This window comes from Xenopus tropicalis, chromosome 8 (genome assembly GCF_000004195.4).
Source record: "Xenopus tropicalis strain Nigerian chromosome 8, UCB_Xtro_10.0, whole genome shotgun sequence".
NCBI classification, from domain to species: domain Eukaryota; kingdom Metazoa; phylum Chordata; class Amphibia; order Anura; family Pipidae; genus Xenopus; species Xenopus tropicalis.
The window spans coordinates 29,129,926-29,146,015 of record NC_030684.2 but is presented as its reverse complement, the minus strand read 5'-3'; the positions used below and the strand labels follow the sequence as shown (position 1 = coordinate 29,146,015).

At 38.6% G+C, this 16,090-nt stretch overlaps 1 protein-coding gene across 1 annotated transcript in view; it reads right to left on the bottom strand.

The window, feature by feature from the left end:
* Nucleotides 1–15,690, bottom strand: part of psmb7 (proteasome (prosome, macropain) subunit, beta type, 7) — a 32,388-nt gene extending 16,698 nt beyond the window's left edge. Inside the window, exons 1-5 of the mRNA XM_002938748.4 lie at nucleotides 15,549–15,690; nucleotides 13,330–13,423; nucleotides 11,749–11,846; nucleotides 10,824–10,964; nucleotides 2,460–2,575 (exon numbers count right to left, since the gene is read on the bottom strand). Of these exons, the coding sequence (XP_002938794.1) occupies nucleotides 2,460–2,575; nucleotides 10,824–10,964; nucleotides 11,749–11,846; nucleotides 13,330–13,423; nucleotides 15,549–15,610 (511 nt within the window). The 5' untranslated portion in view covers nucleotides 15,611–15,690. The remainder of the gene's footprint in view (nucleotides 1–2,459; nucleotides 2,576–10,823; nucleotides 10,965–11,748; nucleotides 11,847–13,329; nucleotides 13,424–15,548) is intronic.
* Between the last annotated feature and the right edge of the window lie 400 nt (nucleotides 15,691–16,090).

The following is a 16,090-nucleotide window of genomic DNA, read 5'->3' as shown; positions in this document are numbered from 1 at the left end:
TTAGATTAAATGCCTAAAAGAGCTAAAAAAAACCTTGACATGTTTTCTACTTGTATAATGTTAAGAAATGGATGTTTTAATGCCTCCTTGGGTTTCCCTAGCTTCTACAGAGTCTCCGTTAAATCCTGGCTGCAGAACCTGCTTTGTCTCAGCCAAATGCATCATTTGTCTCTTCCTCGTTCAGTTAAACCAACTTCAAACCTTTTTCTCTGCAGTAATAAAACAGCACCTTATAACTGATCCCAACTAAGATATAATTAATCCTTATTGCGGGCAAAACAATTCTATTGGATTTATTTGAGATTTAAATGATTTTTTAGTAGACAAAGTATGGAGATCAAAATCACCGAAAGACCCCTTATCTGGAAAACCCAAAGTCCTGAGCATTTTGGGTAACAGGTCCCCTACCTGTAAATTTATCTTTAAAGTGACTCTAGACACACCTGTGTTGCTAAAACAAATCTTCTTCAGATATGGTAGAAACTACTATAAATACTTTCAATATAAAAAATATGCATTTTAGAAAACCACTGTGGGTAAAAATAAATAAATAAATAAAGCCCAGAAAACTAATTAGGAAATCTTGCTCATTAATGACAAGACACCTTGCAGACTTCAGCATATTATACAATGCCACACATCATTCCATCATTTCAGAGCCTTACACTGCAATTTCACTATACCCAAACAGCCTAATTATCTGTTTAAACAACACCGTGTTACAGAAAATATATGTAGGAGTAAAGAGAGACCTCTGTTTATGTTTTTCAAAAGGAAGCGTTACATTTATAAATATAAAAGTTTAGTACATGTACTGTCAATATAATCTATTAGTCTCTTTGCATAAGAATAACCAGTAAATTACTATAAAAATTACTAAAAATTTATTCTTACATCTCCCTATGTCAAATTACCTACTGGCAGACATATACAGGTATGGGATCTGTTATGTGCAAACCAGTTACAGAAAGCTCCAAATGATGGGAAGGCCATCCTCTATAGACTCCATTATAAGCATATACTCAAATTTTTAAAAATTATTTTTTTCCCTGTAATAATAAAACAGTACCTTGTATTTGATACCAGCTAAGATCTAAATGATCATTATTGGTGGAAAATATTGGGTTTATTTCATGTTGAAATAATTTTTTAGTAGACTTAAGGAATGTAGATTCAAAGCACAGAAAGATACCTTATCTGAAAAATCCCAGGTCCCAAACATTCTAGATAATAGATCCCATACCTGTACTTTAAAGTAGCAGGTGTCCTATATTAAAAGACCCATAGCGTACACGTCACTTACTAAAATTCAGTCGGCAACCAAAAAGCCTAATACCAAGCTGCAATACTTCAGTATTGTCAGTAATCAAGCACCAAACTACTATTAGATATTGCTTGCTATTCATCCACAGACTTAATGATATAATACAAATAATAATACCAGATAGAATACCAATAGAACTTATTGTAGATTCTGCAGCATAATATACCGAATTAGTGTGTTTTTGATGAACATGTCTCACATTGGTCACATGAAAATGGTAAAAATGTATTCTCAGACCATGTATTTCCCATGTTTATGATGAAATCAATTGTGTTTTATGGCGGTTACAGTACAGGTTGTGGGTAGGCAGGTACAAATGTGTAGATCTCTAATGTATTTAACATATTACATGTTGTAAACAGAATGGTAACTATTTATTATGTAGTGGTGCCATCTAGTGGACATAAAAAACAGCACATGCGAGGCAAATGTAAAAAGTTAAAATAATAATGCTCCACATTTTAATAATAAAGTTATTAAAAAGTGTACAGTAGAAAGATGCATAAATAAAATATACAGATAACATAGAAATAATAATTGATACAAAATTAAAACTGCAGTTTAATGAATCGTCAACTCATTACCATCAGAAGAACTAGGCAGGCAAGAGAACTTTTTGATTCCCTTAATTACATGATTAACAAACTAAGGTGTAAGAGCCAAAATAGAACAGGCTAACTAACTTACAAAATTAAAGGGGGTGTACACCTTTTGCAAAATCCAAAGTTATTGTACCCACTGTCAATCAATGACTGGCAAACTGGTAAGCACATACTTTGATATCAAATATAAAGACATGGATTGATCTTTGTTAAAATACTGCAACAGAAAAATGTATGAAAGAGTGAAAAGGGTGATTATTTATCAAGTAAATATAATTCACTCAGTAAAACATTGGACTGGCGGGATTACTATCTTTGGACCCTAGTAGTCACATTATAATAAATATCGGCTGCCTGTCTTGCTTATTTAACTTATAAGTAGCGTTGTGGGGGCATCAGTGTACCTTCTCTACTAAAGAAGGTCTAAAAAAAAAAATTCAATAATTTTGCAATTATGCCTATGCCTAATAGAAGCCAGCAATATAATATGTATAAAAAGAATTGTCTTTAAAGCGGGGAAGAATGTTACTCACCCATAGTAACGTAGGGAAGCTTGTCAGTGGATCCATGAGGGTAAATGCTGTACAGATGGGGCCCAGTACAGTCCACTCCACCCAGTACCAGCGCAGCACCAATATAACCTTGATACCTACAAGCAAAATACAATATTTTCAGATGCTGCAACAACAGACATTTCTTATGTTGAATTCTACTGTTGACTTTAAAGTGGGCTCGCTTCCTATGAAATATTCTAAATAGAATAAAACGAATCTTAAACCCCAAACAACCTCAGTTATGACCTACATATTTTGCATCTGTAAACTATTCCAACTGTGGACACCTTATACACTGTAAAACTTACATGAATATGTCTTAGTATAGTGCAGCTTGCACTTGTGGCAGCAAAAGGGTTGATCTCCCAACAGCGGATTCAACTAAACGAGATAGCAGCTTTGTCTTAATCTCATAATTTAAATAGTACAAAGCACTTTTCTGCTTGACACTCTTTCAAACTCACTAAAAACAAAGTATCCAAAGGAAGTGAATTGCGAAAGTTGGATATTTGACACTAAGCCAGAGGCAAATCCCCTGATCTCCCTTCCTTATATCTTTAAAATGATGTACACTCATCTGTTTCAAGCGGAGATGTGTGGTGCCTGCCTAGAGCGGCTGAACATTCCTTGCAGAATTAAACTGCTCCTCTGTTACACTGCATATAAATATTTCATGCTGGAGCTGCCATGCAGAGCCTTTCCCCCTGCTTACTTTGCCTTGTCAGACAAATGAACACAATGAGAAGCAATTCAATCTCAAATACAGACAATGCTACTAAATTCCAGCAAAGTGGAGCTTTGGAACAACAGCTGATGATAAGACAGACGCCAGGAAAATAGAAATGTTAGGGGTTGTCACTAAAAAGAATACGCATGGCTTGCATTTCAGCTCCCTTTGAACACTTCGGAAGCTACTGCCGCATGTAACTGCGAAGGGGGTGGCAAGCTCAGCTTGCAGTCTTTTAGCTATTATCAAACTATAACTCCCATCATCCTTAGTAGCTAGTGTAGGAGAAAAGCTGAACACTATTAATGTAATGTAATTAAACCCTATGCACAAGTATCTTATATACAGAATGACAACACAGGTATAGGACCCCTTATCCGGAAACCAGTTATCCAGAAAGTTCCGAATTCCATTATAAGCAAATAATTCTAATTTTAAAATATTATTTCCTTTTTCTCTGTGATGATTAAACAGTACCTTGTACTAGATCGCAACTAAGATGTAATTAATCCTTATTGGAGGCAAAACAATCCTATTGGGTTTATTCAATATTTAAATGATTTTTAGCAATTTAAGTAATGGAGATCCAAATCACAGAAAGATCCCTTTATCCGGAAAACCCCAGGCCCCAAGCATTCTGGATAACAGGTCCCATACCTGTACTAAGACCCAATTCCGAGGGTATGATACTTTTTTTTTTTTTTTTTTTTACTCTTATTGGCTCCTTAGACAGCAGAGAATCATACGATTTTTAGGGAAAATATAGGATTCCCAGAAAATTATGCATAGTACTTTAATACAATTGCTGCTAAAGAAAGTTTTCAAGACTATAGTTTATATATGTCTGTGTTAAGCCACGCCTCCCAAATGTTGTCACATATCTGCCCAAGGGTTATAGAAACACATGACACTGGAATGTATACCACTGTGGAGTCTAGAACCACACTCCCTGGCTGTGGTTTATATACCTTATGGATGGGAAAAACAGGTTCCCAGACCATGGTCAATATACCTTGGTGCTATGGAATGTTATATACGTGCCCTTTTTACATTTCTCTGTCATTTTTTTTTTTTAGTATAATCTTAAAGGCTCACCATTCACATTTACAGTAACAGAAACAAATATTGTTGAAGTAGAGAACACTAAGCACTGGTTTATTAAAGATTTGTTACCTCTCTTTGAAAAGAGCATGTATATGAAAGCATCATGGTATGTGTGGCTTGCTGCGTTAATATCATAGAGCTACATTTTTATCCAATGTACGCTTAGTATGGGGACTAAGGAAATCATAATCAGGGCTTCCATCTTCTACACCTTTAATACACTGAGTAAATATGCTTGGTACTATGAAAAATGCTTATATAAAAATTGTACAGGTGTGGGACCTGTTATCCAGAATGCTTGAATAAGAGGTCTTTATTTGGTCAACATGGCTTAAGCCTGCTAAAAAAGTATTGTTTTGTTTCAAATAAGGATTAAATTATATCTTATTTGGGATCAATTACCAATGTACTTGTTTTACAGAGACTTCATATTAAAAAATTGGAAATATTTGATTCAAATGGAGTCTATGGGAGATGGCCTTCCCGTTATTTGGAGCTTTCTGCATAACAAGTTTCAGGATAACAGGTCCTATACCTGTACTTAGGTAATGTGTGATGCAACATTTGGTTTCAAGTGTTAAAATCAACTGCCCCCAAAGTTTTTTTTTTTATCTGGTTTGAAAACTATTAGAAGAGGTAAGCTAGCCATTGGTTTTCTTTAATACAAGCTTTCAATCAAGAGTGTATGTAACAGATGCAAACTAGATAGGAACGACTGAACTTTAAGGACGTGCGTTTTTTGTTAACCACTATTACCTCCCTGCTAATGAATGACTCTCCCAGATCATATCACCCACACCATGGGATATTGTAAAGGAGAAAAATAAAAACTAAGTAAGCTTTATCAGAAAGGTCTATGTATATACAAAAGACAAGAAATCCTGTGTTTCTTTTGATAGAGAACTCAGTGCAGCTTTTCTGCGAGTGCTTATGGCTGTATTTACATAGACCTTTTTTGATAAAGCTTACCTTTCTTTCCCCTTTAAAGGGATTATTTACTTTTACCTTCACTTTTATTATAGAATACAATACCCAATTCCTAGCAACGTTGCAATTGGTCTTCAATGTGTATATGTTATAGATTTTGAATTCCCTTTGCTTTCCTGTTCTGCCTCTTGCCAGCTTTCAAACAGGGTTCACTAACCCCAGCAGCCAAAAACTATTTCTTTGTGAGGCTACAGTTTTATTGTTATTGTAACTTCCTATTACATATATTTTTTATGCAGGCGCTCTCCTACTCATATTCCCATCTCTCGTTGAATCCACTGCGTGGTTGCTAGGGTGCATAAGACAAGGCAACCAGATAGCTGCTAAAATTTCAAACTGGAGAAATGCTGAACAAACAGCTAAATAATGCACAAACTATACAAATCAAACAATTTAGACCAATTGAAAATTTTCTCAGAATATGCCTACATCATAATAAAAGTTAATTTAAAGGAGAAGAAAAGGCTAAGTCACCTGGGGGTGCCAAAATGTTAGGCAACCCTCAATGAATTTAATCTCTTACCTTTTACCCCGGGCTGGTGCCCCTGATAGGAGAAAACCGCACCAGCCTGGGGTAGCTGCAGCGAGTGTTTCCTTCTGTCGGCAAAATCTCTGGGCCGGTGCATGCGCAGCAGAATGAAAAGCCAACTTTTTTGTTAAACTTCGGCTTTTCAATCTACTCACGCGTGTTCGTGTAACTTTGCAGCAGTGGAACTTCCCCCAATTTTACAATCACACGCATGTGCATACTGTATGTATGTACTGCCTGCCCTATGCTGCCTGTGCGTATGGGACACACAGGCAGCATAGGGCAGACAGAGCATGGCACACATAGGCAGCTAAGTGCAGGCAGAATATAGCACACACAGGCAGCATAGGGCAGGCAGAGTACTGCCTGTGTGTGCCATACTCAGCCTGCACTATGCTACCTGTGGGAAGTGAACCTGGCAGGGGTTTGTTCTGGGAGTTTGTTAGCATTTGGAAAAAGTCATTATATGGTCCCTAAGGCATGTATGTATGTGCTAGGGGTTGCTGTGCTATCCACAGAGGAGGAGGCGGCGGCATTTGGATTTAAGGGTGTATCTTAATATGACATAATATAATTCTTTCACATATGAATGATTGTTGATATCCCTGCAGTGAGCACCAACCATTAGGTTTTTTGCTGCGCTACCATTATTAATGTTAGCATGGTCTCAAAAGCTCTTGTGATAACATGGGTGTGGTTTGAAATGGGTGCAGTTTAAAAAGTGAGTGGTCAAAACTGGCTTCCATTAGTGGCCCTCCACTATGTATGCTAGAGAAATTACGGCCCTCTGCACCACAGAAGTTGGACAGCACTGCCCTAAAAGATCACTAGGGTCTATAAACGAGTAGAACTTTGCCCAATATAGCCATCACGGTGGTGATTTTTTTTTTAACCTTCCTGATATATCAATAATAATAATAGTTTATGGGCCATGTGAGACAGAGCTCCAATCAGATAAACATTTTCGAAAGGCCACTGATCTCACTTTAAACGAGTGCCAATAAATTGCCAATTTGGCACCCAATATAGGAACGTTTATGGCTGCTGTTGTGCCTATACTACATCTACAAAAGCTGGACAGAATTGCTGTGATCCTTGGATGAGGAGGCAACAACAAGTGCTATTCTAATCAATGCTGTTCTGATCTAGTTTGACCAGGCCTTATGCTACATTGTTCTATTAGTGACCAATTTAGATGCATGGCCAGATGGTAAGTAACCTATAGCATGCAGTATGCAATTATAGTATAAACAAAATACTGAAGAAATGCAAAGGGAGCTTAAGGTTAATAACACAAGTAGCGAATTCTCAGCAAGGCAAAAAATGTTTGCAGAGAATACGCTACGTACACTTGGAAATCCTCCTACATGTGCCTGCCCCCGATAGCATTGAATACGCTTGGGTGCAGGCAGCTGTACCAGATATCTGCCAAAAACTGTAACACTTTCGGAGGATATCACAAACATGTGTCTGGAACCGAGCACATACAATGCTTCTGGGTGCAGGCACAGGTAGGAGCGTATTCTCTGCAAGTGTTTTTCGGCTTGCAGAGAATACGCTTAGTAATCTACGTGTGGCATTAACCTAAGACAAAAGGGATCATTTACTTAGCTCTGAGAAAGAAGTGCAGGAGCGCCCCTTAGTGCTTATTTAGGGAGCACTTCTTTTCCAGAACTGGTTGCACTCCAGTGCAGCACAAGTGTCCTTACAAACTGCAATAGGGAAAGCATAAGTACAAGGTTCCAATGATGTGCAAATTAGGGGGCAAGCAGGAGCATTTATTTGCCCCTCTGCACTCCCCTCATGAACACGGCACAGTCAAAAGCTGGCAGCGCTGTATACATGGAATTAGCCACAGATCTCCCTGCTCTAAAACACCTAGATCTGCAGCGGTTCCTTAGATAAGGAAGGAAGTGTACAAAATGAAAAAAAAGGCAGACTGTCTTCCAAACCATAAATGCCCCTAAGATCTGCACCATACAGTTCTATTAAAACCAGACCATAATAAATCAGCAGTTCCTATACGGGTATGGGATCCATTATCCAGAAAGCTCTGAATTACGGAAAGCCCGTCTCCCATAGACTTCATTTTAATCAAATAATTCAGATTTTTAAAATTGATTTCCTTTTTCTCTATAAAAATAAAACAGTTTCTTGTATTTGATCCTTACTGGATGCAAAACAATCCTGTTGGGTTTAATTTGTTATTGATTTTTTTGTAGACTTAAGGTATGAAGATCTAAATTACAGAAAGACCCCTTATCTGGAAAACCCTTGGTCCCGAGCATTCTAGATAATGGATCCTATACCAGTACCACCAAAAAATTACCAACACAGCCTGCAGCATGCATAGAAATTAATAGAATGGTCAGCTGAAGAATTGCAAAGAACAGGACATTATATAATAGACTAATTAATTTTCTAAAGATGAACTACACCTTTACTGCTTTATAGGTCTCATGCTTACCAACTTTTCAGCTAGTCTTAAATTTTTATATTTTCAAACTGGAGAACTGATGATCTAAATAACTCAAAAACCACACTGATAAGAATATACAAAGGTAGTGAATGCCTAATAGTTGTCAAAAATAGCCTTAATATACCTGGTTTATTAGACTGCTTCCAATCTTACTACAGGTATGGGATCCACTATACGTGAAAACCCGTTTTCCAGAAAGTTCCAAATTAAAGGAAAGCCATCTCCCATAGACTCCATTATAACTAAATCATTCTAATGTTAAAAAATGATTAATTAATCCATATTGGAGGTAAAACTATCCTATTGGGTTTAATTAATGTAAAATGATTTTTTAGTAGACTTAAGGTATGAAGGCCCAAATTATGGAAATGTCCATTATCCGGAAAACTCCAGGTCCTAAGAATTCTGGATAACAGGTCCCATACCTGTAAAAATAACATGAGCATGCTGCTTACATTATGAGGAACAGGATGCGTTCCTTCCTGTGCTTTCCTTCAGTGGAACGCAGAGGAATACACCACATGGAAACGCAGAAAGAAATACTCATGACTATAAGCCCTTAGGGAAAGAGAAATGTGTAAGCAATCCACAGTCGCCAAATGCCAATAGTTAATGTTTTAAATACTGGCATTAAAACCTTTCAGATGTGATGCCGGTTATTCAATTTTGCACAAACAGATGAAAAATACGTTCACAATTTCGTTTTTTTCCCTGTTCTCATCAACCAACTGACCCCCCCTGTGATAATAAGGGCCCCAGCTGTTCTTGATTAATTTTGGATTTCTTTTACTCCTAGCTTCAATAACCCTTCCATCTCTATTTTAGCTTGCCTGATAGCTTTTTTGATGCTTTATTTGCTTCCTTGTACCTGGTGAAAGTTTCTGCCATCCTAGTTAACCTTGACACAACACTTTTATTCAACTATATAGGTTTTGCTTTGCGATGCCTTTCCCCTTGTTTACAAAGGGAATATACGGACCTGTATACTTGCAAAGCAATGTTTTAAAGATATCCCATTTTCCCTGTGTTTAACCCTGTGAAAAACCTTCAGTTGACACATTGCAGAGATGCCCTTATACTGGCAAAGTCTGCACACTTAAAATTCAGCGTTTTAGTTACTTCCTTATAGAGCTGTCTCTGCAGCATTATCTCAAAGGAGACCATGTTATGATCACTGTTCCCTAATTGCTCACCCACACAAATGTTATAGAGGAGTTCAGTATTATTAGATATCACCAGATCCAAAAGAGAATCATGCCTCAAATAAAACATTATCATTTAGCATATTTACAAACCTACTAGCTTTTCCTGATACCATTTCTCATCCCCTTAGTCCACTCAATGTATGGATAATTAAAGTCCCCCATAATAACAACTTGACCATAGTAGCTGGGCCACATCCTCCTCACCTATACAGGTTGGGTTATAGCATACACCAATGATAATTTTCTTTGTAACCTTTAGCCCTGCTGAAATCTCTATCAAACGGGATTCCATACCCTCCCTTTTGCTGTCCCTGGTAATTTCTTTAGCATGTGGCTTTAAATCTGACTTTACATAAAGGCAAACCCCTCCACCCTTTTTAATCCCTCTGTCGCACCTAAAAAGGGTGTAATCATTTAAATTCACAGCCCAGTCATGTTTCATCCCACCAGGTCTCAGTGATACCAATTAAATCCTAATTTTCATTACATGCAATTGCCTCCAGCTCCCCTAATTTACCTGACAAGCTCCGCGCATTAGCCAGCATGCAGTGGAGATTACTACTTCTCCTTCTAATATCTACATGAGGTAACAGAGAGTTAGATCTAAGGTTAACATTAGGCTGTTTCCTTTGTAACAGTGAAAGCTCCTTAGCTGGTAAACTGTATGGTTGCCCCTCACTCCTCCACCATGACCCCACTGCTCTGTCTACTGTTACTAGGTTTTCCATTAAACTCTAGCTCAACAACCCCCCCCCCCTTCATTCTATGTGTGGCAAGAGGAGAACTTAATGCAGAAAGACTTGCATAAGGGTAGCACAATCTGTTTGATTTCAATCTCAACAATGACACCTTGGTCTCATGGGAGTCCTACACATCATCAGTGACCCAGGAAACTGCCTGTTGTGCTTGTCTGTTTAAAATGAACTACACCATATGATTCTACAAAGTTGATTTGATGCATGTAAATGATAGCACTTCTCAGTCTCTGGCAAGCAGCCAGTGGTATATTCCCAAGGGCACAGCTCCCTGCTTCTACCCGTGCTTTAATGTTTACAAACATATTGACTATCAAGCAGTGGATCAAGGGGAGGTGCTTAATATGTGCATGTATATTGGACTCTGGGTCCCGAAAAAGAGAAAAAGTTAATTTAAAGTGGTTTTCTTAACAACAGGCATTACTCTTAACAGCCGACAATATACTGTACCAACCACTGGCTTCACCTTTAAGCCTGCATAAAGGGTTATGCAAAAATATATATGACATTATCCATTTAATTAGTATTTCCATAAAATGCTTTCTACCCTGCAATACCTAAATAGCATCTGCTTCAGCATTCGGTTGGCAGTTGCTACCCTGGATAAACGTCCCGTGGACAGAGAATGTAGCTCCATGTTGGAAGAGATCATCTGCGTTGTCATTTCTGTATCAGCTGCAGTCCCAGCACCACAGCAACTGTAAAAAGTAAAACATACAATATGTAATTAAGCATTAACATGCTTATTTTTTTTTTCAACTTCAAACCACTTTCCATCATTCAGTCATTCTTTAACTAAAATGATATATTAAATTACCATGTTAGCCATTTAGAAATGGTTTCAAAACGATCCACTTGTAGGACAACAAATCTACATAGATGCGCCAACTGACCAGCGACTACTGAATAAAGCTTTGTGGGAGGATGACTAAAACAAGGCCAAATCATAAATTATATTAAAAATCTCTCTGGACACTACAAACATGTATGTAATTTAGGCAATGACAAATAAGTAATTATAACTCATATAATGCCAAAATAACTCCTCAATGTGTGATTAGGCACAAACAGTAAGATTGGAGGTTTTTAAGAACCAATGGATGCCACTTTCATAATACATTCAAAATTTGAGATGCAATAAATCAGTAATTTTTGGATTTTGTGCATAACACACCCTCCACAAAACAATGAACCCTAATTTGCATATTCATTGTTGGTGACAATTTTTTGTTGGGTTTGTTATTTTGTAGTCAACTGTAGTGTAACTCGGTACTGTTCAAATTTTAAGACAATGTGGAACAATTACCTCTTATTTCACATGTTCGAGGTATATCTGTCCATTTTTCAATTATATTGGTTAGTCCAGTTGTCATTTTGCATTCTGGAACATGGGCCAATAAGGTACAGACTGAAGTCAGCAGCCTCTCTCAGCCGGTGTAGCTTTACAAGCTAAGAAGTATGATACCACAGGGATTTACTTACTAGACATTTGGAGCTATATAGTGGATCTTTGAGCAGTTCTTATCAGCAACAATCATTCCTTCTGTTGCTCTTGTGTCAGCTCCAAGTATAACTCCATCCTAGCAATATAACAGAAAAATAAACAAAGACATACTTTACCTCTAGCCTTCAATTATGTAGGACAGATTAGAAAAAAAATCACAAGCAAGCATTAAGGATCAGTGAATAAAAATAAATAAACGAGAAATCCTGTCAGAACTTATTCCACCTTTATTGCAAAATTGCTTGACTTTTCTATTTTCTGTTTCAGCACTATGACACCAGTTTACTTAAAGCTTGTACATTATTTTTGGTACAGGTATGGGATCCCTTATCCAGAAAGCTCCAAATTAAGGAATGCCCGTCTCCCATAGGCTCCATTTTAATCAAATAATTCAGAATTTTAAAACTTTTTTTCCTGTTTCTCTGTAGTAATAAAACAGTACCTTGAAATTGATCCCAACTAAGATATAAATAATCCTTATTGGATGCGAAACAATCCTATTGGGTTTAATTAACGTTTTATTGATTCTTTAGTAGACTTAAGGTATGGAGATCCAAATTACGAAAAGACCCCTTATCCGGAATACCTTTGGCCCCGAGCATTCTGGATAATGGGTCCTATACCTGTATTCTATAATCTATGTGTACATTAAAGGAGAAGGAAAGGCTAAGTCACTTGGGGGTGCCAAAATGTTAGGCAACCCCAAGTGACTTAGATCGCTCACCTCATACCCCGGGCTGGTGCCCCTGTACGGAGAGAACAGCACCAGCCCGGGGTAGCAGCGATCGCTTCCTCCTTCCTGTAGCGCCGCGCGCATGCGCAGTAGAGTGAAAAGACGAACTTAAAAAACAAAGTCGGCTTTTTACTCTACTGCGCATGTGCCGGCCGACGGATTTCGCCCGGAGAAGAGAGAGGAAGGAGGAAGCGCTTTCTACAGGTACCCTGGGCTGGTGCTTTTTTCTCCTAACAGGGGCACCAGCCCAGGGTACAAGGGAAGCGATCTAAGTCACTTGGGGGTGCTTAACATTTTGGCACCCCCAAGTGACTTAGCCTTTCCTTCTCCTTTAATATTTGCACACATACTTAAAGCCTGTGCTATTAAATAAAGCATTGCACTTTGGATTGTACTTTAATTTATGGAGCATCATATATTAGTGTAGCAACCTGCTCCTTTTCTGCTTTTAGTTGTTTTTAATTAGGGAAATGGCACCATACCTTTAATCTTGAGTTTTATAAACTAGAAACCTCATCTCATTAATGGGCAAATCAGGCTCTCTGCAAGCTGGCTAAAAAAAGCTCTTCTCAGTTATATCCAACCCTACATACACTTTATAAAGCCCCCATTGTTAGCTAGCCTACAAGCAGATATACACTACACAGTCAACAAGCAAAATGAATCTATGGTCACCAACACTAAGCACATACAATTCCAGGAATATAAAATACATTATATGTATGCCTTTAAACATAACACTGGCCAATGGTGCAAGCAGTTAATCACCGTTGTGATATTGTAGGTATAGTTGTATTATCCAGAGACCCAAAAATCAAAATTATACCTTAAACACTATTCCAGCAATTGTGGTCCCTGTTTTGCGAGCTGCGGGTAGCTTGTGCCCTTTCTGAGTAAATTCATTGGTCAAGAGGGTATTTCTGTAAAAAGAAGAAATGTTGAACCCTTTAATACTTAGTTTTACATATGCTACAGTGATAAGTCTAAAGAAACTGGGCTTGGATGAATGAAAACCTTTACAGACATATACACTGCATGCAGCAAACTCGACTACAATAACGATTTTACCAATTTAACAAGAAAAGCCGACTTCTTTGTTAAAGTTCAGCATGCCCCTCTACTACACATGTGCAAGCACGCGAAGAGGGGACGCTCACTGCAGGTACCCCGAGCTGGTGCGGTTTTCTCTTAACAGGGGCACCAGCCCGGGGTAAAAGGTAAGCAATTAAAGTAACTGGGGGGGGCCTAACATTTTGGCACCCCCAAGTGACTTAGCCTTTCCTTTTTCTTTAAGAAATACATAGTTGAAAATTAACATTAATTTCACGCTGAAGGCACTGTTTTGCCTACTAGATGCCAGTTTACTTAAGACTATGGGAAATATTTTATAAATAGCGATATCAAAGAAAGCAGAGTGGCTGCTTTCAAGAAGACATTCAAAACGAATTCGATGTGGCAGCTGTACTCTTGCATTACCGCTAGTAAGATCTGTGTAAGGGCGCATAGCAATACAGTGGAGATAGACTGTAGAGGATAGCACAGACAAAGAGACAGACATCCCTATGCTGTTTACCACTCAGTCTATTTCATTGTTTGAGGAATCTATTAACTCTCGCTCTCCAATTTACACTGTGCAAATTATTTAGAAAAACTCCCCCTGCCAGCTCTGTATAATTAACTGGCTCACTGGATTCTCCTGTTCATCAGTGGCAATACATTTGGTCTTATTCAATTCCCTGACCTCATCATAAACTCCTAAACAAACTCTTTCCTATCTTTCTGACTCCTAAAGCTGGCATGAACCGATGAGGTTTCGTAAAATATTCGGTGCGCGTATGGCGGTCGATATTGCAAAAGGCTGCGGATAACGGTCGACTCGACGATCGGCCGGGTTAAAGGAGAAGGAAAGGCAAAGTCACTTGGAGGTGCCAAAATGTTAGGCACCCCCAAGTGACTTAAATCGCCAACCTTTTACCCTGGACTGGTGCCCCTGCTCAGAGAGAACAGCACAAGCCCGGGGTACCTGTAGCGCTTCCTCCTTCCTGTTCGCTTGCGCGCGCATGCGCAGTAGAGTGAAAAAGCCGAACTTTAACAGAGAAGTCGGCTTTTCACTCTACTGTGCAACCTGCCTAACACCCCCAAGTGACTTAGCCTTTCCTTTAAAAGATTTTGCTCGGGCGCCATTGAAGGCGCCTGATCAAAATCTACCTTCAGGGCTGAATCAGCAGGGGAAGGTAGAATTCCTATTGTTTCTACATCCATATGGGACGATTCAGCTCTGAACGTCAGTGGAGGGTGAGAACGATCTTTGTTGCATGAAGATCGAAAATCGCTACGTCTATGGCCACCTCACGAATAAATGAAAACATAAGCAGAACCTGGAAAAGGTAGAAAAGAGTTAATTCTCTGTGTTCCAAAAAAATGCAAATGGCCCACAAAGGCCAGCACCCCCCGGGAAAACAGCCAGTACCCAGGCAGGCCAGTCCAACACCACCAAACATTTATTTAGGGGCATATTTATTATGCTGTTTAAAAAACGGCGAGAAAATTCGCCATGCTTCGCCATGTAAAAATGGCGTAAAATCGGCTTTTTACTCCGTTTTTTCAGCGAATTCATTTTGCACAGCATAATAAATATGCCCCTTAGTGTCTCTTAGAGCTATGCATGGTCCCTGCATATAGTCTGATGGCAATTTTTTTTTTTTACCTTAGTTGGAAAGAAGTAAAGGTACCAGCATCCATGATGGCCAGACAGTAACACTGACCCTTTCCCCCTATGGCAGGCATTGTTACCCTGAATACAACTCACTAATTCTACACATTCCAGGAAGTTAGAATGACAGATACAAGTTACTGACATTATTAAGGCTTTACCCTACAACGCTATTCTCTTTATGCGCCTATTAAGTAACTCGTTCCCGCAGCCATTGCTAAATCCCTCTCCCTCTAACACCGCACTTCCATTCTTATATCGCCACGTCAATACCCTACAACTGCATCACTATATTTACTCCCGTAATTCTTCTTCCCCGCTTCCAAGCTCACCTCCTGCAGTTGCTGAAATCAAAACCTCCGAGCGGAGCAGAACGCACAGTCACTGTCGCCATATTTCCCAGTTCAGAAAAATGCCGCTTCCGGCGCCGGAGTCTGAGCAGGAGCCTCGGCAATGACAACTTCCGGTTTCTTAACTACGTCGTACTGTCAAAAAAAAGTTTTGTGAATCGCCACAAATGTGTTGTTGTAGGGCTGGTTGGGGCTCTCCCTTGTTTAGTGGAGTCAATTTCACATAAACATAATAAAAGAGTACACATTATACAAATTATAGTTTTTCCCAAGTAGAACGAACCCTGGAAGAAAACTAGTTTGTAGAATTGCTGTGTTTATGAGGCAACGTAAAGTTCTAACTGGTAGACTTGGTGGGCCCCTACACAAAAATGGAATAAAGTTAAAAACTAGAGAAAGAAAGTAGAATGGGGTGTAAAAAGAACATAAAATTGCCAAGAGCTGCCTTTTTCATGAATTTGGATTACAGATATTTTATGATAAATAAGATGACAGTATCTGTGTTTTTGGTGTTATTGACACCA